We start from the raw sequence: 26,071 nt of genomic DNA on the forward strand, positions 1-26,071 counted from the left end.
TTACACGCATTGCACCAAGCACAGTAGAGAAGAAGTGAGAGATAATAAAGCGAGGACCCTGAAATACCAAATTGCGTCACAATAGAGATCCGAGAATTCGATTTCTTAACCACCGCAGCAAATGTCACAAGCACCATGAGCCGTTCGCTAGAGAAAACAGTTGCTGAAATCACTGCAAGGCTAACGATATTTATGCCTTTTGAATATCTCATAAATAAATGAAAATTAAAAAAAAAAAATTAGGATAAAGATTACCAGAATGAGGACTTTTAAGCAGTTTTTTTTTGCACCAAATTCACAAAAAAATTAAATTACTTTTAGTTTGCCATAAGGGTCAACTCATTTTTTGTTGCAGGGAAGTTCATTTTTTATTGTAACCTAAGCCTTCGGAAAACAATAATACGGAAAGAGGGTGACAGAAAATAACTTTTATTTATTGCTTTAAATTTTTGGACATGAAATGACAAAACAAATTAAGTAGCAATAAAGGAGAAGGCAGCAAGCATACGCAAGTAAAAACAGATAGACAAATAAATAATAAATAGACTGTGTACAAATAATGCGATTTTTGGTTCACCCAGTACAACGAAAAAAATATACTTATATTTTTTTTAAATAAATTTTTTTTTGTTTTTATAAATAATCAATTTTTTAAATAATTTTTTTTTTGTTTTTATAAATAATCATAAAAAGCTACAAATGCTCTATCTTTAAAATCAATGTTTTACAATGAAATTCCCCTTACTAATATTCTGCTCGAGAATCTCTGCAGCGTCACGTATTTCACGTAAGACGCAACGTTTTTAATTTAGTAGCTCGTTAATTACAGCACGTAATGCCTTAACTGAAATTAGCTTCTACGTGTGCATGTACAAGTAATGACGAGTACATCAATATTGCGTACAATTATGTGATATAAATGAATACAGGTAGACATACAAACAGGTTGCCAAAAAACTTTAAAGACTTTTCGGAGTAAAAGACATCATCTGTCAACAACTTTCTTCATTTGCACACATTTCCATGTGATGTCATCGATTTGTAAACAGTCTGAAGACTCCATGAATATGTTTCCGTTACACACGTTATTTTAGCAGGTGGGTCATTGACGCGATGCTTTGACGTGTTTGTATTTATTTATTTTTTTTTTTTGTTTTTTGATAGCTAGCATTTTCGATTTTTTGCTCATTAACCTAAAAACGTGCGTCATTGTTATTATTATTCCATTCACGCTTTTATGTGCTCTTGCCAAATTTCTTGTCTTTGAGCTATCCCGTTTAAAGCTACATCTGTTCGAGTTAAATATCACTCATACGCACCCTTGTACTTTGGTTTGTGCTTTGTAGCAAATATTTAAATGTCGAGTTATACATACATATATTGGCTTTTAGAAAAATTCAAAATGCTTCTTCAACTTTCAAAAATGCTAACGTATAATGATCTAAAGAAATGTATATATATATAAGTATGTATATAATTAAAATAGAATCAAAAAATTAAAAAAATTAAATCAAATAAAAAAGATAAAATAAAATAAAAAAATTAAATCAAATAAAAAAAGATAAAATAAAATAAAAAATATATATATTTATAAAAAACTAAATTAAAGATATAAAAAACTAATATAAAACAAAATTGAAAAAAATAAAATAAAATAAAAAATAATAAATGAAATCAAAAAATAATATATATATATATGTATATATATATATATTTATATATATATTTGTTAAATTTAATAAATAAATTTAAAAAAATGTAATGCAAGTATAATTAAGACAAAAATTTTCTGTTTTTAAATAATTTTTTTCTGTAAAATTAATTAATTAATATTAAAATTACCCAAAAAAATCAAGGTTAAATAAAAAATTTTGTAATTTTTGATAATTGAAACAATTTGGAATTATATAACAATAAGCTATTTTTGTTCTTGATAAGTTTTCAGCTCCTACGCACTATTTTAATGCTTTTCATTATACATTAAAAAACAAAATAATATATATATGCACTCCCACAATTTACTTACACTCCCTATCCGACAACAACAAGTCACGCATATCAAAGATCATGCCTCGCATTCACCCAACCAGCCAAACTCCCACTCAACTACTTACGTATTCGGCACATTGCGCATCTGTCGCACGCCGAGGAAGACCACAATCAGTGTGCCATTGCCCAACACGCCCACAATGAAGATAAGCGCAAATAGCACTGGCACGATGTACGTTTCCGGTCGCATGACATACGGTACAAATGGCGTTTCGTTGACCGCTGTAACGTTGCTGCTGCTGCTACTCATGTTGCTGTTGTTGCTACTATTGTTGTTGTTGTTGTTATACATAAAGCTAGCGCTAGTGCTTAAGGCTTGCATTAAGCTGTCAACATACGCGACGACTCCACCATCGCCGCTAACTTCTTGATTTCCGTCGCCATATCCACCGCCCTCATCCACCAAACTGCTGCGTGTCAAGCTGCTGCCGCTGCCAATGCCCGCTATCGCCGTGGCCGCAGTTGTAGCGCGCGTTGTCAATTCCCACAATGACAATGTGTTATTTGTGGTGGCAGCGCTGTAACTTGTTTTTGCTTCTGCCATTAGCGCTTGCTGTAGTCCATTGCTATTGTTGTTATTCCATATAACGTTCGAGTCGTGGCTTAAGCTCGCCACGCCGCTATGTGTCAGTGTGGCCACTGCTATGGCGGCACTCGCAGCGCCATAAAATAGTAAATTTTGCATTGTGCTGTTGTTGTTTTAGCGGTTTAATTTCTATTTTTATTTTGTTTGTTTATATGCGTTTTGCTTTATTCCGCCTCCAGCTGTGTTTTGTGGCGTTGGGCGTCAAGTAGCACTTCGCTGTGTTGCTTTGGCGTTGCTTTACTTAATTTGTTGTTGCGTTGTTTGTCTGTCGTTGTCCTGTTCATGCCGTGGAGGCTGAAAAATGTATAAATATTCTGTAATTAATAGTTGGCCTGCTGCGCGAGGTTAGCTTAGAGCCATTTAGTGGCTTAGTTTATTAAAGTGTGGAAGTGTGAAGATAATGAAAGCGGAAATGCGATTTTTTGGTTGGAAATCCTGTAAATTGAATGGATTTCACTAAAGTTGAATAAAAATATTGTTTTGTAGTGTTGATAGTATTTAATTGTAGATTCAAAAAAATTTTAAAAAAATTGTTAATAATATATACACGTAATTTGTTTTTTTATTTACAGTTAGAATTTTCAAAAAATAGTTTTTTATTTTATTTTCTTATTTTACCTAGAAAATTTTTCGAAGTTACACGCAAAGTAGTAGTAATGCTAAAAAGTGCATTCCAAACATTAAACGCGTTTTTCTCAAAATGGAGTTTACAAAGTCGGTGACCATGATTACTCGAAAACGTCTAATCCGATTAGCCTCAAATTTAACACGAGCTTTTTAAATATATTTTTTAGTAGATATCCGAAAATTTTTCTCATTGATAAGTACTTTTTTATAAACAATTTAAGGCCGAGGTTTTGGTCAAAAATCAATTTTTTCTTTGAGAAACCGCCATTTTGTCAAAATAATTTATTTTGCTTATTCCTCTGAATAATTATCTAGTAAATAACATTATTTTTACGATATCTGTTTGGTTTTTTAATTTCATATGATCCAGCTCGAAATAAAGTGGTCACCGCAAAACGTAATTTTTGAGAGGAGCTCTCGGAGATCAGCTGGAGCTCATTTCCAAAAATATATTTTTCTAATAATTAGACTTGAAATGCAGTTAAAAGATACCATAATCTTTGTACAAATTTTTGTATCAATAAAATTAAAATTTTTCAATATAACTGTATTGTGTATAACACCTTAAGGTGCACACCTAGTGTTAAATTAAAATAAAATACAAAAAAAATAAATTTTCCCATATTTCGATAGGTAACACCTTAAAAAAAAATACTCAAATTTTTATTTGATATCTCAAATATTTTTTGAATTACAGGCTTCTAAAGTGTAGCCGCCCAGTTTGATCAGCTGCTGCACTTTATCTTTAAATATGTTTTTCTCAAATATATATTTTTCAAATTTGCTAGGGTTTTTAACGATGCCAAAATTTACCGAAATTTTGGCGTGAGAGCTTTGGATCAAAAATTAGTGATATTTTTCGATATTAGGACCATAAAGGGAGAAAAAATAAATATTTAAAATAAAATACAATGTATTTGGGGCATGCGAAGGTATGTACATTTATACTGAATTTCGAGAAAAAAATTTTTTTATGCATAAGATTAATATAAAAAACTCACAACTTGGTCATTTGAGTTTTTCATAAAAATTTTGACGCTTTTTGAAAAAAGTATGTAAAGAGAAGTTATAGAGATTTTCATAACCTAGAATATTGTCATATAACATTTTTCTATAAGACTCGTAGTTCTGCCGGTGATCTACACAAACCATTTTAGTCTTTTAAATATCAAGTACGCCCTTTCTCTTTTTTTTCCCGACCTCAGATCACCCGTAATTTAGTTTTCTTTAAATGTCTTTTATTTTATTTTTGGATTCTGATAGGTTTCAGTTTTCTTTCTTTTTTTAACATTTTCAAAGACTACATGAACTATCAGTTCTTGGATGTGATCAAAATTGCATTTCAGCTGGCTCAAAATAAACAAAAATTTTGATAAATTCAACTGGTTTTTTTTTAAGAATACTTGTATGCCGCCATACTTGCATAAACATTTACTTGAAGCATGAAGATTATTATATTAAATATAGTATTCTTTATACAGTTTAGTATCATGGCTGAAAGTTTTCAAATCGAACTGCGTAGAGTTCCACCCCCAAAAGTTAAAAATTATACACTATTTCCGTCATAAGTAACACGCCGGGAAGAAAATGACTTTGAGTTGCAGGTACAAAATTATATAGTTAAACCCCCCCAAATTTCTACTCTGGATCAGCGTCTGGCAATGCATAATACTCTAGTCAGTTCATGTATTGGTATTGGATAGAAAGATTTCACAAAGTAAAACGATGTGGGCCAAGCTTTGAGAATCTTTCTAGAACTTCTTCTGCAGTGACTTCAATGTCATGATGCATGTGCAGCAACGCCAAGCCGATTAATCTATCTTGAAGCATATTCGTCCTCAGCCACGTTATCATACGGCGAAGTGTCGAAAAAGAGCGTTCAGAGCTCGCATTCGTCACGGGAAGTGTACAGAATATGCGAAGAAAACTATTAATTCTTCAACGTTGTCTTTTGACTTTTGCTACTGCCCCCAATGGCACTACCAGTGATCAAGTTCACCACGTCATTATCCAAAAGGCCTTTGAATCTATCTATCAAGCAGTCAATAAGATTTTATATTTCTTTGGTTTTCAAAGCACTTACTTTTTCTGAAAGCAGCAAACTCAGTTGAAATTCATCAATAACTTCCGTAGAAAAGCGAATCTTTAAATCATCGCTGATTGTATCCAGCATAGGAATGCACACTGAGTTCTCTCTCAGAAATTTTCGCGTTTTGTTTGTCGGCCGCGGATTCTTGGTTTCTCTTAGTCAACTATCAGTTCTACCGCCATTTTTTTCGTGTCTGAATAAACGTTTCTATCCATGTATCTATCATATACATACCTATCATATACGAATCATATCTATCATATACGATGCCTTGCCCGACCGATCGATACTTGTGTATTTCTCTCATTTTAGTGCATCTAATAACAAAGTACCCATTTCTAGACGAATAATATTAGAACTCTGACTCTGGACCCAATTCAATATATATTCCTTACTCAAAGGAAATTTCCCCCATTTCACCCCTCTGAATCCGCCACTGTATATATTAAATATAATATAATTTCAGAAAAACATTAAAAGTAAAAACCTATTCTTTTTTAATTGCCTTAAAATTATATTATTATTATTTTACTAATTATATTAAATTTATTAAAAATATCATAACATATATCTAATGTTTAATAATTTTTTTCTTTTTAATATTGGTATTTTGGTACTTAAATCTTATCTACTAACTTTATTCATTTTTGCAAACCCTTTTTCATATTTTCTTTCAATTGAAAATATCTATATAACTACATAAGAGCTGATTTCAATCAATTGGTTACCAAATTGTTACAGCAAAACTTTCCATCGTTGGTTGGCCAGTTAATCGCCCAACACACACTGCAAATTATGATATGCACTGCTCAAACTTTTCCCATTTAAGCTTGCATAGCAAATATAGCCATTGAAATACAAATGCGTATAAATTTATAAATGTACACATTTGTTTTTGTTATGCCTTAAAGCACTGAATATATTAAATTTGCTGCTAACTCTGTAATGCCAAAAAGGAATATATACTATATTAATATAAATTATCAGCGTGATGAGATTAGCTGATTTAGCCATGCACGTCTATGTGTATACACACTAGTCGCTTCGTTTTCGACATATCGATCTAAAATTTTGCATACTACTTTTGTTTTTAAAAAGCTGCTTATTGGTAGGAATCGTCGATGGGGACCACTGTAGTATATGCCTTGAAAAAAAATAGTTTTTGGGCTTGATAGTAAGCAAAGGAAATGACCGATCTTACTCTACTTTTGCTGCTTAACTTCGTAAAAGAAAAAAAACGATGTTTTATATAAGATATATATTAATTTATTTACTTTTTAAGCAATTGTCTTGCTAATCATTAAGCATTCTTAAAAGCAGCATTAAATTTATAGCCTTTGTAGCAACTTCAGTTAAGCCTAAAGCCAATATAACTTATCATTTAAGTAGGATTCATGAATTTCCGGGCACGTTAGCAGTTTAATCCAATATTTCTACGTCTTTATATTGTCATAAATTGGAAATATGTGGTAAAATGCATTGCCATAGTAGCATACAACATGTATACATTGTCTGACCAACGGGGCGTATGATGAACTCATTCAATGTAACCATTCACAAACTCAATTCAAGCTTCGATTTTTTGTTCCGAAAACTTTCCAATATTGTTTGCTTTGCACTTTTTCTACATACATTTTGCGCTATGCGACACATTTTTTCTTGTCTTTTTGTATCTAAATAGCGCAGGCTTAGTTAATAAATTGCCACACTCTATGTACTACAAAAAAACAAAAACTTTTCTCTTCCGTTTTATAGCACATACATTTTCCTGCTTATACAGCCATGTGACGCTATGCATCCATTATGCTGTCAATGTTTTGTGCTTCATATCGCAGACGTGCAGTGATTAGAATGTGAAACTGTGAAATTTTTCCACTTTGTTTATTTGTTGCCTGCTGCGGAAGAGTTTGCAGCTAGTTTGAAGTGAGTTAGTTTGTATGCAAATCGCCGTATGACACTTTTATAGTCACGTCAGCTATAATTGCACCAATTACTCATTTTGAAAAATCATCAATGTGTTATGTATGCATGCCTAAAAGTGATAAAATCATGTAATGGTTGTCTGTTACGTGTTATGGTTGTGTGTATTTATGTACAAGAAGATGTATAAGCAGAGCTTTGGAAGCAAAAAAGGTCGACATTTCTGGGTAGTGTCGATATTGAAATCAATTCTGGAAGTCTGGTGTACTTAAATCGTTCACAAAATATAGAAAATGAGAAAAAACGTTAATTTCAAAGCACGGAAACTTTAATACCCTTCACAGTAACATACATATCTTATAGCATTAAGGAGATTAAAGGATATTTATCTTGATTTTTGTCGTTCAGTTTATATGGTAGCTATAAGCTATAGTTGCCCGATCTGAACAATTTCTTCGGAGATTATAGCTTTGCCTTGGATAATATTCTACGCCAAATTTCGCAGAGATATCTACTCAAAAAAATAAGTTTTTCATACAGAGACTTGTGTTTTATCAGTCAGTTCGTATGGCAGCTATGTATGTATATGCTATAGTTGCCTGATTTGAACGATTTATTCGGAGAAAACATCATTATCTTAGGCAATAATTCGTGCCAAAATTCTATATCATATATAGATATCTTTTCAAATTAATAAGTTTTCCATATAAAGACTTGAGATTTATCAGTCAGTTTGTATGACAGCTATATGCTATAGTTGTCCGATTTGAACGATTTCTTCGGAGATTACATCATTATCTTAGACAATAATCCGTGCCAAAATTCGTGAAGATATCTTTTCAAATAAATAAGTTTTTCAGACGAAGACTTGTTTTTTATCAGTCAGTTGGTTTGGCAGCTATATCCTAAAGTGGTCCAATATGGTCGATTCTAGCAAATGAGCAGTTTCTTGGTTTAAAACCGTCGTATGCAAAATTTCAGATCAATATTTCAAAAACTTAGGAACTAGAGGTAGTGCTCTATTTGGTCTCAAATTTGTTTCTAGCTTCGTGGCACCTGCTCCGGGTATAAAAAGATGCCCTATGAATTTAGTTGTGTTATCTTACACTTAAGAGACTTCGATTTTAGGTACTGTCAACTAGAATATTCTCATTTTTCACAAAAGTTTAAAAGCTTTAATTAAGGTTTAGTAGAAATCGCTTAAAAACCCCTAAAAATATCACTAAATAAAATTTGAAATTTCTAAAACAAATAGGAAATATTTACATAAGCAATCAACTGTAGTTTCATAAATTGGTACGCTTAATCGTACGTCCAATCCATTTTCGTTGAATATATCTAGCAACTAAATGCATTCAAATTAGTGAAATCATCAAAGCGCATAATAGCATTAAACTATTTGTATTTATTGGATAATACTGTGAAATTCGGCGCCCAAACTACTATCTGTTTTTATTACGACACTATAATAGCTACTTAAATAATAACATAATGAGTATTTAATAGATTTGAATGTCGAAAATCGCCTTAGTGGCAATACATAATGGCTGCCACGCAAAAGAACGGCACTTGCATTTGCGCAATTTATGTGAATTCATAATGCATGTGGGAGTAACACACTGATAAAGCATTTGCTTTGTGTCATTATAATAAATATTAGTGGTTTTAATTAAATTGAGCTAGCAGATATCATATAGCCATTAAATATTGTAGGCAATATAATAAAATTAAATAAGCAACAACATTAATTGAACTTTTCACTGGAAGTTTTAGCGGCTAAGTTTGCTAGATTGTTATATTAGTTAGACATTTTAGAAAAAACATTGTCCTTCTTTCGAAAATTTAATTAATTTAATAATGAAATTATATAATTTAAAATAATCTAAAATGTCTGTGTTTTTTTTAATATTTTAGTTAACAGAATTTGTATCATTGAATTGACCAACAGGGCGTATGATGAACGTTATACACTAAATTATTACACAACCAGGAACGACGATGATCTACACATATTTTCGACATTTTTTGGTAGAGTTTCGTATTCTGTTTTAGAGATTTTGGAAAAAAAATATTTTTGCCATTTTTCGGTTTACTATATCTTTAAAAATGCCATGCTAATATTTTAAACGAATAATTTAAATATTTTTGAGAAAAATGCAAACGAAATTTTAAACGAATAGTTGGAATATTTTTCAGTTACCGTCTTTTAAAGTGTAAACAACCAGTTTTATTAGTTTATTTTTAAGTGCGTTTTTCTCTCAATACAATTTTTCGAATTTGTTGGAATGATTACCAAGACGAATGATCGGACCACTATCAAATTTTTTCTGCATGTTCTGCATATAATGCCACATAGCAGTTTTTGACCTGAATTTTAGCTAGTCAAAAACGTCCAGAATTACAGGTAAAATTGAATTTTTTTATATTCCATTATATTTTTTATATTCCACTATTTTATTTCATTTTCGACCATAGTTCATATGCGGACAATCTTTTCTAATGAGGAATTTTATTTTTTTCAGCATCCACGGAGAAGACTAAATTACTGTAGCAGTTTTTTTCTAAAGCCTTGAATGATCGTGTGCAACCTAAGAAATAATGTTTTTTTTTAAGTTTGCTGTGTATAAATATACCCTTTTAATTTATAAAACAACAATTTTTATTTTATTTTTTTTTTAATTCCCAAAAATAGGATTTTTACCACAGGTTAGGTTAGGTGAATTTTGAGACCGATTCGCAAAGTGAGTTTGCACCTGAATAATTACTATTGGCGCTTTGAAATTATAAAACAACAACAACGAATGAATGATTTGAGCCCATCATGAAACTGCGATAAAGCAGAAAGCTGCTTTGCATCTTGCATCGTTCATAATTAAATCGCACCAGCTTGTATTACAAAGATTGTTATTTTGAAAAAGCATACCACAAATTATACACCAACCAGGAAAAATAATTTAATTTAAACTTTTTCAAGAATTCAAAATAAATTTTGATAACTTTTCAAATCTTCCTTAAGTTAAAATATCTTAATTTAACACACTTAATATCTTCACTTTTCTTTGTCCTTTCGTTCTATATTCAACCACTAGTGCAATGACATGTTTAAGTTTACCTGTAACATGCAAATTTCCTTGAAAATTTACAAAACTTTTCTTGGTTTGAAGCCATAAACAAACTAAATAACTTTCAAATCTAAGAATAACACAAAAAGCAACAATCTGCTCACAATGTTGAAATGTCATTTTGTATAAATATTCACACTTAGCATAGAGACAATGTCAACAAGTATGTTAGAATGCAGATTGCATGTTCATACACAATGTAACATCTGTAAAGAAAATACAATGTTGGTAAACATATAATTTATTGAAAAATTCTTATACTCGCTTCACGTTAGTAGTTATAGTCAGAATACATCTTCATTATATAATATATCTTTTTTTACAATTTTATATTTAAACCAATTTAAGTTTTTTTACAATGTTTTATTGTGAATATTTATTTTTTTTTTTTTTTTGTAAAAGACTTAATTTTTTTATATTGTTATTTGCAAATAAATAAATGTTGTTTTTTTATAAATTTTGATGTATACCAACTTTATTTTTTTTTTACTTTTTTTTTCATGAATAAATCTTTTTTCATAATTTTTTTTGTAAACGCATTAAATTTTTTTAATATTTTTTTTATAATAAATAAATCTTTTTTTATACATTGTTTTGCAAAGCAATTAATTTTTTTTCCATTACTTTTTTTGTAAGCCAATTTAAATTTTTTTTTAGCTTTTTATTATAAATAAATATTTTTATTAATAATAAACCAATTAAATTTTTTTATATTTTTTTATTATAAATAAATCTGTTTTTATAATTTCTTTTGTAAACGGATTTAATTTTGTTATACTTTTTTTATTATAAATAAATTTTTTTTTATAATTTTCCGTTATACATATATGAATATTTATCAATTTTTTTTATTAATTAAAATTTTTTATTATAAATAAATCTGTTTTTATAAATTTTTTTTAAATTAATTCAAATTTTTTTTTATTACAAATTTTTTCTTTTTAAATTTGCCGTTATATGTACATATATGAATATTTATCAATTTTTTTTAATTAATTCAAATTTTTTTTGTAATTTTTTTATAAACCAATTTAAATTATTTTATATTGTTTGATTACAGATAAATATTTTTTATAAATTTTTTTGTAAACGGATTCAATTTTTTTATATTTTTTTATTATAAATAAATCTGTTTTTTATAATTTTCCGTTATATATATATATGAATATTTAACAATTTTTATTTAATTAATTCGAATTTTTTTATATTTTATTTTTATTATGAATAATTTTTTTTACAAATTTTTATGTAAACTAATTTAATTTTCTTTATTTTTTTATTATAAATAAATATTTTTTTATACATTTTTTTGTAAACGCGATTTTTATGTAAACCAAATTAAAGTTTTTTTACATTGTTTTATTATAAATAAATTTTTTTTATAAATTAAATTAAGTTTCATTGCATACAAAAATATGAATATCAAACGCCTTAAGCTCTCTTTATCACACCAAAGCGCTGATATCATATTACGTCTACTGCTTAAGGTCAATAAGCTTCAAGTGTGCTGCTTACGTATGACACATATTACTACAACAACAAAGGAGCTTTTGTGTACAAGTCAAACGCCGACGGCTAACATGTAAGCAGCAAAGTGTGTAGGTAGATAGAAGCAAGTGCTTTGATGCTTTGAGTGCAGTGAAGGCAGATTACGTATACGCCATGTGCGACGGAAATTGATTTCACTTCACAGAAAATATCAAAGATGCATGTATTTAATATAAAATACATACATATGTATGATTTAAGTAAATATTTTGTTAATTTGCAAATTCTGAATTATGCCTATAAGGGAGACTTGCCAACCCACATACTAGAATTAATTTCTTTGCAATATTTTTTAAACAAGTGTAAAAATGTATGTCTTTACGATGCGTTATTTCAGATTGTCAGTCCTCTAATTGTAAAGCTCAGAAAGTTTTTTGCAGTAAAGTTTTAAAAATTTTGAAGCAAAGTAAAGGTTTTTATTATACACATAGGCACGTAGCGAGGTTTTTCAGCCACATCAGACTAATAACTTATTTGGACAAAATTCTGTTCACCGAATCATGACAAGGAATAGATCAATGAACTCAACTATTATATGATCAATGGCTGATTTGTGCTTGTTATACAACTTTTTGTTAATTTATGTCAAGTAAATGGTCTGTACTGTATGACTAGCTACGATTTATCAGTTGGGAATGAAATGAAATGTCCCAGTACAGTTGAGATGAAACTTGTTATTATAGAAAATTTTTGACAAAGTTGGAGCGATAAGCAAATATATACACATAAGGCAAATTCAAAGGGTATAACCCATAAATCGATCAAAAAATTGTTCATACAATGTTTAAGAAACATTAGTTTTCTAGAGAATAATGTTATGTTAGGATTTATCGGAAAAAGTGGCGTGGCTTGTTCATATGCTAAATGTACATATGATGCATCTATAGGTATTTTTGTCAACATTTGGCAATTTATAAATATAAAATGTAATTTCTTCCACATATTTTTACTTATATACATTGATGTAAATCATAAAAAGCATGTTTAACTGCTCCATTTCGTATGTCAAAAATTTCAAACTCCATATTTATACGCGAGTACCAAGCCACTTCCCTAAATATTTTACGTACATTTTTGAGCACACTTTTTCAACGCCTCCGCAAACCACACCTTCCTCTACTACATATGTAAGCCAAACCACCCAACCCAGCGCATTAATTTTTTATTCGCCGCCGATATATGAGTATTTTTGTGTGCACTTATTTTAAGTGATAATTATTTAATGCGAAATTCGCTTAAGTGGTTTCCATCTGCCACCCGCAATTTTATGTTTATTTAAATTGCAACGCTAATGGCGTCAAGCAATGTCCCTTTCAACGTTATACCTATATGACGGTTTAAAAATATATGCGTATATGCACACACTTGAAAGAGTAGAGAGCTTCGAATGACTTATACAGCCGAACTGTAGGCGCAGAGTCTTCGCTGTGCTGTAAGCAGATACAGTAATGTATTAATAGCACAACTTAATAATTTAACGGTGCCAACGTTGAGCTGTACGCAACAAGTGAATCGATGGGCGCATTAAATTTCAGTTCAACTTTATATATATTTGTATGGCAGGCACACAGATTAAATTCCAAACCACTCATGTCACGCATATGTATGTGAGTTCGTGGAATTTCTTGCCACGTGTGTAAACCAAAGCAATTTTCTTGTAAAACGCGTTGACATTTCGCTTGTTTGACACTCGCGCATGTTCCATCGATTGTTATGGTTTGCTCAATTTATGTGCATTTGCGGTTTGTGGTTGCATTTTGTACTTTATATGTAATATAATTGTCATTTCTTATATATAAACAATTAAGTGTAAACACCTTTGTGGTTTTTTCAATTCAATGGATAATGCAGAAATGACATTGATTTGTTGAGTTGAAATCTATACTAACATATAATATTAATTTTTAATATTACTAAAGTTTAATAAGTAAGTCATAGTAAATACATACTTCAAAGAATATTAATACTGTAGTCAAAATCAGTTGTATACATATAGTAAGGTGATCAAAAAACACCAACCGTTCGAATTTTGGTTTAAAATTGATATATATATATAATAGGGTGGGTCAAAATAATGATTTTTTCGCTTGGTACTCTGAAAAATTTGCTTTTAGATATTTCTAAAAAGTCTCTCCAAATATAAATTGACACGTGAAGGTTCTCCGTCTTACCCTAAGCATTTTTTTCGTATTATTAGATTGAGAAATACAAATCTCTCTCCCAATTACTAGAAAACAAAGCTTGTTTCATAGATTTTACAGGAAATTGCATGTTTTACAAAAAGGTTTCAACGATTGTTTTCATAAACCTAACCGCTTAAAAGATACGAAGGTTAAGGGGGGAGCCTGCTTTAGAAGCTTGCTTAAATTTCTTTATAAATTATATAAGAATATGCCCCCAAAGTTATAGTTGGGAATTCGAAATACTTCCGAGCGTCTAGCAGATCTATGAGTGCTTGGGCAGAAAGCTTAAACTTTGACGCGCGATTTCTAGGTTTTTCATTTTTACGATTTTTCTTAATTGTCGGGCAGGATAGAGAAAAATCTAAACGTCGTATGGAATTGGGGCAAAGTTTATTATCCTTGGCATTAAATTATCTTTTATTTAAACTAAAAAAAAACTAAGAAAAGTCAAGTTTGAATATATTTTCAAACAACATAAAGTAAAATTTTTTTGGACAAAAACCACTTTTTTTCAATTTTTAAAAAAATTTTAAAATTTAAGAAGAAATTTAAGAAGATAAATTATTAAAAAATATGAATCTCTTCGAATTTTTTGTTTCCGATAGAAATTGCGACCTGCATCCTGCCGCCGTTCAAAAAATACACATGCGAGCCCAAAGGAAGAAAATCAAAGATTTGAAGTCGGTTGGCAAGATTTCTCAAGAACTACTCAACTGATCTTCATGAAATTTTACACAGGTCTTTAAGATACAGTTCTAAAAGACTTGGACGCAGAATTCTTTTTCGATTACAACTGTTCGAAAAAAAAATTCTCGAAATTTTCATTGAAATTTTTATTTTTTGTAAAAATGTCTGCCAAAAATCCAATTTTCAGTTTTATTTCTTCGTCTAAGTTGTAAGTTAAGTTTTTAACTAAAACATGTATTTTTTCACTTTAGACGATCCAGTAAGCAGTTATCCAGCCAACGCGTGCGCATTTTTTTCGAGGGGTCACCGGAAATGGTGTCGCAAAGCCGAGCTTAAAATATTTTTTCCAACAATTTCAGAATTTCTTTGTTAATATATGTATGTTTGTAACAATAGAAAATTCTAAACAAAAAAAATATTTCATTTTTTATATGAGAAAAAAATTTTTGAAAAAAGGCCCGAGGAAACCGTTGAACCCCTTTAGCTAAAATTCCTGTCTAGCAGGAATACTTTTCTTCCTATATATAGGTTCATTTTAAGCTATAAATTCGATAAGTTAGTTAGTTGGCTCATCTTCATATACAAGTATATACTTATATGAACCACTTAAGCCACTACGTATCGTGCGAGAACAAAATTCGACTCATTTAAAACAAAAAAAAATTTCAAATATTTAAAAGCCATCAAACCTTTTCAGTAAACGATAAATTATGATAAAAAAAGAAGTGAAACGAGTAGTTTTGATTTTGAAAATAATTTGAATATTAAATTCTTCAAGCAGTATTTAAAATTTTCGGAATTCAAAAATAATCAAAAAAGAGCAGGAGAAAACTCTAATCAGACTGAAAAAAGAAAAACGAGCAGATCAGCCTTACTTTAAATACATCATTGCTTCAGTGCCTCTACAAGCCTTTAGAATAATATACTCTGATTAAACTTTGTACTTGTAGACACGCTTGGGCGCCTTTCACATCTGGTGACTTATTTTTCGTGCAATGGGGAGAACAGTTCCATGTAAATGCTTATATTTCGAGCGATAAGAAAGAGATTTTTACTTATTTTGGATTTTACAACATTTAGTCGCGTGTGACACACGTGTAAGCTTTGCAATAGCAATATATAGGGTGTTTCAAAATATTGATTTTTTTTTTAATTTGAAAAGTAAGTATTCATATTAGTACTAAACCAAATGAAAAGTATTCCAATAATTACGATAGTGGTTTTTTGATTTAATTTATCGAAGATAATGTCCTACCTGGGAGCAAAACTGCAAAAGTCATGTGCAAAACGTTAGATCGGAAGTACACCAATTTCCTATTGGCACACGATAGATGAGACTAAAGGAACATGATCAGAATATTAACTAGTCTTTTAGGTGCTGACAGATCGATAAGACTGCAGGAAATGTCTAGAGCAAGGCACCAAGGAAACAATGGAGTATTTTTTGTGCACTTGTCCCGCATTGACCTAGTAACTCCATCTGGTATCGCAAGAGACAAGACTGATCTATCATTGGCACATAACCCAATGTCTCAAATGATCTACTATTATTATTATTATTATCATTATTATTGTTATGATGATTATTATTATTATATAAAATTTATATGAGTATATATACCGTTTAAATGGACTCTGATTATTAATGAAACTGTATACTGTCTCATTATAAAACATTTTAAGACTATCATCAACCAAAATCTCTTCACAGAACACCCTATAAGCACTTCTGTTATGGTTGTGTATTTTAAAAAATGCTAGATTGATGAGCACTAATGTGGTAGGTTGAATGTGATAAATCGCTACAGTCAGTGGTTGTTGAGAGAATATAAATTATATGTCAATATGTGTGCTTAAAGTCTGTGGAAACTCCAAACAAGCAGCTGTTTCAATAAAGGTGACAGATGGCAGACAATACAATATTACAACACACATATACATACATATATATGATTTTTTATAAAGGCATTGCATGACATCAATCGGTCAACTTACTAAAAATAATCTCCGTGAGAAACACAAAGCAGCTCGAAGAATGCGTTAAAGAAATCGCATTGTTCACGCTGTCAGAAAAAGATCTTTTGAATTTGTTAGCTTAAAGATAAGCAAATAATATATGTATGTATTTTTTTTTGTTTTGGAATTTTTCTATTAATAATTCAAACTTCTTTTGTTGAATTTCTTTATGTAGTTTTGATGCTGCTTGAACTGCAAATGTGAAAATAAAATATTAATAAAATAGGTAGCAAAATAAAACATAATATATACAAGATAACAAAAGAAAATGGCAATAGGTTGGGTTAGGTTAGGTTAATCTGGTAGACCAATAAGTCACGCATAGATCAGTTTTGCTCCTTTGCGATACCAGATGGAGTTCAGTTACTAAGTCCATGAGGAGTAGTCATCCTTTAGGATTTTGGGATAGACGCTGTGCCCTCATTATCGATACCTCCTCCAGTGTATCACGCCGTGGAGACCCCAGATGCTTACAGCGTAGTCTTGCCAATGCGGGAAAAGTGCACAAGAGATGCTCCGATTTCCACTAAAACCGCCGAAAAATCTTATCAGGTGGTTAGGAGAATATTTCTACTTAGATTATATCAAAACAAAAAACCAAAAATAATTTACTAATTAAACAGAAGCATACAGCCAGGAGCCGATTTCACTAGTTGAAAAAATTCTTGATTACACTATCAATAAGCTTCGAGTATGACGCTTATGTATGGCACATATTGCTACAAGAACAAATTTGTGTACAAGTCAAATGCTGCCGGTGAACATTTATCGCAGCAAGTGCTTTGAGGGTTTAATGCTGATTGCGTATACGCCACGTGCGACGGAAATTGCATGCGCTTCACAAAAATATTAAAGATAATAGTATTGAAGTTGAGCTGTATATATGTACTATGTGTACATTTTAAATAAATAAAAGTTAAACAAACTAAATTTGTAAATTCTGTACTTTTATTTAAGCGAGACTTGCCAACCCACACAGACTGAATTCTCTTATTGATCGCTCTGAAGGTTTTTTTTAGTAAAATTTTAAAGATTTTGAAGTAAAGCAAAGGATTTTATAGCATAAAAAATTTTAAGTGATTTGATTGCATGATTCCATTCACTAACCTGGACTGTCCTCACCGCCATTGAAGAAGAAAAAAGTTTTTGACATTAAATAATTCACATTTCTCGAACCATGGAAAGCCCAGCGATTGGTTCTACTTCCTAAACCAAAAAAGACTCCGTAGGAATCTTCATCAAATTGACCTCTGTGCATGCACAACACAACTGACAATGTGTACGAAAGCATAGGAATAAACACCTTGGAGTTAACAATCCAGAAATCCGGAGGATTATCAGAAAAACAATACGGCTTTATGGAAAAGGGTTCTACCATTGACTATTGACATTGAAAATTATTATCAGTTATTTTGAAAACAACCGACTATTATTCAATACTGATGAAGGCACCAAAAGCTATTCTATTTCGAGTGGAGTAGAGCAAGGTTCAGTTTTAGACCTCCTTCTATGGAATCTAATGTATGATGGAGTGCTAAGGAGATACGAACCCAAAGCCATTAAGGTAGTAGTCTGGTAACTTGGGTTCAAAAAATCGATTTTTTTTGCTTAATTTGAAAGTACAATGTCTTGAGAATATACTGTGAATATTTCAGACAGAAATTCGAAATATTTCGGGAGTTATAACGAGTTCCCTAGACCGCCTCGGAGTCTTCTCCATTTTTTTCTGTTTGGCCCGGGTCCTAACTTTTTTTGTACTGAACCGATTGCTTTCAAATTTTAACAGGCTGTTCTACACGGTACTAACGAGAATTTTTACAACCCTTTCTTTGCTAAAATAAAATGACTTTTTTTTCAAAGTCCGCCATTTTGTTATTAACCCTTAAAATTTAACTTCAGTAGTTCCGACCAGAATGACATGTCTATAGATTAAGAATAATCAAGAATATTTGATTTCAGATAACATCAAGAGCCAAAACCACCCGGGCCACCAACGTGCATTTTTTTGAGGTTCCAACTTCGAGTGACAATAATAATATCCGTAGTAATAAAGTATTAAATTTTTTCAAATAAATTTTCTCCCTCCGGAGCAAATGCATTGAGTGCATAAACGGTCTGCGCCAATGGTTCTCCGCAACGAGTTTAGAATTGGCTAAGCAAAATACAGAAGTCTTGCTCATAAATACTAGAAAAGTGGAGGAAAGTATATCTATGTATGTATGAGAGTATGAGATTCATTCACAACCACAACTAAAGTAACTGGGAGTAATTATATACTCAAAGCCAAAATGTAAGAACCACCTAAAACACACTGCAGGTAAAGCGAATATAACCTAAACGCCTTATCAAGAATGATGGCAAATAAAGGCTGCGTACGTTTTTTACTCGCAAAAATCTCTCCGTGCCATAGAGGAGACTTAAATGTGTTATCACTCCCACGAAGGTGGTTCCATAAGGGAATCTGAAATTGAGATTAAGTTAGGTTTAGCGGATTGAAGTTCCACACTCCGGCTTTTGATGCTTCCTCCTACTTTAAAAGTACCATATAAATCTGTTTGCAAATTGTTGCTGGAGTAATGGAATTAACTTAAATAACATAAAGAAAATAAATATTTTCAATTAAAATAACAAAAAATAATAATTTAATAAACTTATGTAGTATAAAGGCTGTCCAAAAAAATAAATAAAAAAAAAATATTTTAGAATAGTATTCTTTTTAATGCCAAAATATTTATTCACTGCAAATTGAATATGCAAAAATGTACAAGCAAATTTATTATAACAGAGATTACAAAAACAAAAATATTCTTTCTGCAAAAACTTTCTTTAATAGTCTTGGCCACAACGGCATGCAAACACATTGAAATTTGCATTTTAAATGTGATTTAGGGACAAAGTGTTGAAATTCTAGCAAGTTTTAACATATTTATGTATGTATATATACAAGTATATTTATATATATATATATGTAAATACGATTGTATATAGTTTGCAGACACATTGTCGTTAAGCAAAATAGATTAGCACAAATGCACAGACAGGCGGCTCTTCTTACCTACTTCATATTTTATGTGGGAGAAAAGAAAAATGTAAAATATTCAAAGTAAAACACAATACAATAAAAACAGTCATATAAATATGTGCTAAGCGCTTTCAAACGCAGTTGTGCCAAGTAGAGGTCATTTTTTCTATAGCCTTTTTTTCACAGATAACGCGTGAGTCGTGTCAAGCTGTCATGTTATTTTTGTTCAGTATTCTTTGGCATTTCATCATGGAAAACCTTCGCCTGAACAATGCGTACAAATCGTTCAATTTTATTACGAAAATTCACGCTCTGAAAAGAATGTACTTCGCGTGATTCGTTTAACTTATAGTCAACATAATTGGCCTACTAAGCGCAGTATACACAACACCATCACTCACCTTAAGACCCAGCACTTATTATCGACCGAATATACCACATCCAGCTCACACTGAAGAAAATATAGGTGTAGAGGCCGTAGCTAAGAGTGTACACGAGAGCCGATTCGGCGCTTTTCGCAGCAACTCGAACATTTTACGTCAAGATCTTAAATAGAAAACGACCAAAATACAGGTAGTGTAAGAACTGAAACCGCTCGACATTTTCAAGCGACAACGCTTCGCTCTATGGACACTTGAAAAGTTCCAAGAAGATCCGACGTTTTCGAGACAAATTTTCTTTAGTTTTAAGGTCTACTTCTGGCTCAATAGGTATGCAAACTAGCAAAATTTACACATTTGGGACGAAGAGCAACCTGAAACGATTCAAGAGTTGCCACTTCATCACGAAAAAACAATGGTTTGGTATGGTTTGTGAGCCGGTGGAACCATCGGTACGTATTTGCTCAAAAATAAGGCCGGTAAAACGTGACCGTCAATGGCGACCGTTATCGCGTAGGAATAACCGACTATTTGGTGCCTGAAATTGAAGCTCTTGATCTCGGCGACATTTATTTTCTACAAGTCGGCATCACTTCTTACACATCGCATCAATAAATGTATGTATTTATTGAGAAAACACTTCGGTGAACATGTAATTTGACGTTTCGGGCCGGTCGATTGGTCACCAAGTTTGTGTGATATCACATTTTTAGACTATTTCCTGTAGGGATATGTAAAGCCTAAAGTCTATACGGGCAATCCCGCTTCAATTCAAGAGTTGGAGCACAATGTCACGCGTGTCATTCGCAGTTACCAGTTTAAATGCCCGAACGAGTCATCAAAAATTGGACTCAACGTATAGACCATCTGTGACCTAGTCGCGGCTAGCATTTACAATAGATAACACCAAAAAAATGCCAAAGAATTTTTTTTCGAATGGTAATAAACATTATCCATTAAATTTGAAGCTGCTGTGCTTTTTCTTTAAAAAAGTAGAGATTCTGTTTATGTATTACCCTCTATGTAGTCTATATGGTATTGCAAAATCTAATCAAGCAATTAACTGCACACAAACATACAAACGCATAGAATAGTCATAACCAAAATCGATGAAAAACCCCAATCCGCATACTAACTGTAATTCGGTTTATGAGTTTGTTTCATCTCTGCACACAAATGGCCGAACGATAGCATTGGCTGCATGCTGTTAACGGTAATTGAGTATACCAAAGTACAGGTCGGTTACACAAAAAGCTTGAGATTGCGCTTTAAACTGTTTCCTTTTTTTGTTTTTAGTTTAACTTTATTAAATTTCATTCAAATTATTTTTGCACTAAACTAATTGCAGTTTTTCGTGTTTAGTCGTGTTTTCTGCTTGCTGCAGCCAAATGAAGTAGCCGCGTGCTGAAGGCCTTTTAAGTCTGCTAGCAGTTATTTATATACTCAGATATGTGTACATATGCACATATAAGGACACATTGTAGATATGTATAATTGAAGAAAAAATATTGCATTGGCAAATTGAAAGCAATCCAATTTGCGTGAAAGCAACAGAAGTTACATATAATACATATAATAAGTAATATAAGTATGTAATGCCATAAATAATCCGTACAGTGTTTTTTGCAAAACACTTTGCTTGTATTGCTTGGTTGGCAAGGATAAGCGACTTCACCGCATCAGGCGACTCATTCATATATGAAAGAGTTAAAAGCGCATGTTTACTAAAACGAAATATCTCACTTAAAAACATGTAACGTGAATAAAAAATACTATATGTGAAATTATTCTTAGTGAGGTACTGCAAAAGTCATGTGCAAAACGGTAGATCGGCAGTACACAAAATTCCTATTGGTACTCTATAGAAGAGACTGTAAAAACATGATCGGAATACTTACTGGTCACTGCCTGGTGGCGACACACGTCCGCAGGATAGGGCTGATAGATCAAGTAGACTGCAGGAAATGTCTAGAGCAAGGCATCAGGGAAACAATGGAGCATCTCTTGTGCACTTGTCCCGCATTGGCAAGACTACGCTGTAAGTATCTGGAGTACCCACGGTATGATACACTGGAGGATGTACCGATAGTGAAACCACAGAGTCTGTTAAAATTCGCGTCAAGCGCAGGCATCCTAAAGAGTAACTACACGTCGTGGACTAACTGAACTCGATCTGGTATCGCAAAAGACAAAAACTGGTCTATGTGTGGCTCATTGGCCTACCATTAACCTAAGCTAACCTATTCTTAGTGAGAAAAAAATGTGTACAAAATAAAGCGACAATAAACGGAACAATTATAACATCATCAGCAACCACGAATCCCCATGAGAACACAGTAGCATCGATCTATGTAAAAGATCTATCTGATACCTAGGTCTCTAAGCAACATAATTGGCAAACAGTAGCCAGCAAAGCAGCCAACTTTAAAGGCTCTAGAAAGCAAACATCCTCAACCGTACCGTAGTCGGCTACACTTGGGTCATCATTAGGCCCATTGTACTACCGAGCGCTAACCATTTTAAGCCCTATTCAGCAACTTCATGGATTTGGTTTAAAAAAAAGCCTGATTCTTTTCCACCCCAGCTGCTCAATGTCGCTTAAGTTGGTGTATTGGAAACCTTTGAGTATGTCCCTTCTCATCCTGCTGAAGGCTGGGAATTCGCATAAATAATGCTTCAAAGTCTCACCATGCTCCGCACATGCACGGCATACCGCCGAATCCACTTTTCCCATTTCCTGAAAATGAAATCTTAAAAGTTGGTGCCCTGTGTTGACCCCTACAATGTAACTAAGCTCCTTTTTGCCTAGAAGTAGAATGTTTTTGGCCTGTCCACCATCAACACCACCTCAAAGTAGCTTTAAAGTATGCCCTGTATTACTTGTGTTCCAAAACCTGAGGTGTCTCTCTAGGATCCATTGCTTCAAATAACCCTTGAATGAGTTGAATGACCTGGGGTAGGTAGCTTAGGGGAATTGTGTCTTTGGCTTCTCCCGAGCAGTCCAGCTCATTTGTCTCTTCATTTCGTTCTATTCTTATATCTCCAGTTGCCATGAAATTAACCGAGTTGCCTGCTAAAAATCTAGCTATTGCTTGCTTGCATAACCTAAAGCAATGAGATTTAGTATTGGCGCTACGGATGTCTTAAATTGCCGCTTGGCTATACACTGGAATATTTATGGATTTCCGGGTTAGAGCAGAAGATTATTGGAACTTTTTTTCATGCCCACAATTGACAATCGCCTTGAAAGGCAGAGTTCTAGTAATTTCAGTACCTTTACCATACTAATTACTGTAGAATATATCTTGACTGCAATCACGTCACGTTAGAGCCTGTAATCTTTTATTTACGTATGGTTCTTCAATCAGTCTATTACCTTATAAAGTCTCTTGGGTATAATTTTTCAGTAGTATTTCGCTAGAATCATCACTTTCTGTGGCCTTTTAAGACATTATCATTAAAAATTATATGCCTAAAACTATGCTTTGACAAAATTTTTGCTTTTCCAAATGAGCAGTAATGCCTAACCTTAAATGGCCAGCATCTTATATGTTAGTAGTAGTTAAAGACTAAGCCTTCTCATTTAACTTTGTATGAAGTTAACCAAAGCTGGAGTGAACTACAAACAGAACAAACTTTTTAAAATACCGTAAATTGGCACCTTATTGTCTACTATTTTACGCATCTTGCTCAAATGGTATAAAATTAACGCTCAATAAAACTTGTATGTCCCTCTTCGGACTCACAGCCACTTAAGTTTTAACTGAGCGTGAAACTAAGCGCCTACGCGTGGAACTAGAAGACTTTCGTGGTTAACTTTGATGTTCAATTTCATTAATTTATGAGTGAGCTGGTTGAGCTGGAAAAAAGATAGTGGAAGTTTACACAAAATTATAATTTTTTGCTTTGAAGTTAACTAAAACCGAATAAGCTCACAAGCAAAATTGTTAATTCTATTCGATTGGGCGTGAATGCAATTAGTTTCGTGTGCAAAAGAGCAAATATAATTTTTTTTCCAAAGATAGTTATATAAATTTGCCATGGCTTTAAATAAGAAGCAACGTGAATGGATTAGCAGAATTAGTTGGCGATTCGTAAGCTTTTCAACAGACGCTGCGGGAGATTTTATAATATTAGAGAACAAGCTAACATAAGAAGACGACTAAAATAGCAAAGTTGTGGCATGTGGCAAGTATGAAATTAACATTGTACCGCGCTTATAGTTCGCTGCGCCTTTAATACTACTCAAGAAATTCAAAGTAAAATTCCTAGTCGCGAGTATTCCCTTGTGGCATCCTTGACTCAAATGAACGACCCTACGCTAAGGTTAATCAGCTGACATATATGTATGTATGTATGTACATATGTTAGTAAGAATTCAACTGTATGCGGCTAAGCTATGCTTAAACGAACACCACAAACTGGCGAAACCAAAAACCACAACGGTAAAAAATTGTCACTTTCAACTTACGACCACTGCTCTGCTCACCCAACCGAGCAGCCTGATCTAAGCCGCAAAAAAATATTGAAAAAATTGCCAACCCCGCGCTTGTGGCAAGTGTTTTATATGAATTTTCACTTTATTCACCCGGAATGTGGCAGAATATGCGTACAGGTAAAATGGCAAAATGCCGTTGAAAATGGTAAAAGCGATTAAAATGCCAATAAAGGTGTGGCTTTTTATTGCATTTGTTGTCGTGATCGCAAATAGCTTAAGTGGCTGTATGTTGGCCAAACATACATTTTAAAGCACGCAAAAAGTTGCGGAAAAAATTCGCTCAAATAATTGGCTAAAATGAAAATAAAGTGCGAAATAAGCAGGAAAAAATGGGAAAGTGCGTAAAAGTTTCCCAATTTCAACTTTACTATCTCATTTATACTTAGTGCGTACATTGTCTGTGCTGTACTAAGGAATATGATAATGCTGCTCAGCCACGTGCTTACGTCGCAAAACATTGTCATTTGGTGTTGTCGCTCGAGGTTGCGGGTGGTAAGCAGGAAGTGCATACTTAAACGATACTGCAGGTGTGCTCCATTATGTTTTATCTGCGTTTGATATTGGCTGGTTTGCAATAAAGCGCAGAATTAGTGGTGGCTTAATAGAATTTGATTTTTGTTTTAAAAAATATTTTTTTGGTGAAGTGAAGCAAAGCTGTTGCACAGTTTAGCTCTGCTTCTGTCAGTTTTATTTAATTGACTATGGTTGACAAAAATTCTTTATTTATCGCCTCAAAAATAATGTATATCTTGCAAGCATGCCAATGCTTACAACAATTTTCCATACACTTGTTATAAGCCTAGTTGAGCTGGCCTTCAGTGCCTGCAGCAAATGACTTTTAATAGTTTCAATGGACTCATAGGTTTTCCCCAAAGCGAATTTTTAAGTCTCGAAAGCAACAAAAAATCCCAAGGAGTCAAATTTGGCGAATATGGTGTTTGAGCGATAACACTTGCCTTATGTGTGATCAAAAAAACAGTCGGTCAGTAAAATGTAACGGCACATTATCGTGGTTAAAATTCGAAAATTTTCTAAGCTCTCTGCACCAAGACAATTTTTGAATTCAAATTCGCAATGAGGATACTTTAAATAGCTCACAGACCTCTTAGCACATCAGTCGCAAATTTTTCCTTCAGATTTGTTGGGTAGCGCTATTTATATCTTGAAAACTTTTTAGATTATCGGCAAAATCCATTGTCGTAATTAAAATCCATAAATTTTCTATTCACAAATCCGCCGTTTGACACTGCGAAACGAATTGGTGAACCACGCCATGGTAAACAGGATAAACTGTGAGTATCACCTTTTTTTTTGACCGATTTTTAGTTTCGATGCCATATTAAT

General features: G+C 32.3%; 1 protein-coding gene across 1 annotated transcript in view; it reads right to left on the reverse strand.

Moving 5' to 3' along the window:
- LOC126756764 (neuropeptide CCHamide-1 receptor) overlaps nucleotides 1-26,071 on the reverse strand; it is a 120,462-nt gene that overhangs the window by 23,358 nt on the left and 71,033 nt on the right. The window contains exon 3 of the mRNA XM_050470059.1: nucleotides 2,115-2,929. Within this exon, the coding sequence (XP_050326016.1) occupies nucleotides 2,115-2,734 (620 nt within the window). The 5' untranslated portion in view covers nucleotides 2,735-2,929. The remainder of the gene's footprint in view (nucleotides 1-2,114; nucleotides 2,930-26,071) is intronic.

Source organism: Bactrocera neohumeralis, chromosome 4 (genome assembly GCF_024586455.1).
Source record: "Bactrocera neohumeralis isolate Rockhampton chromosome 4, APGP_CSIRO_Bneo_wtdbg2-racon-allhic-juicebox.fasta_v2, whole genome shotgun sequence".
In the NCBI taxonomy this organism is placed as follows: domain Eukaryota; kingdom Metazoa; phylum Arthropoda; class Insecta; order Diptera; family Tephritidae; genus Bactrocera; species Bactrocera neohumeralis.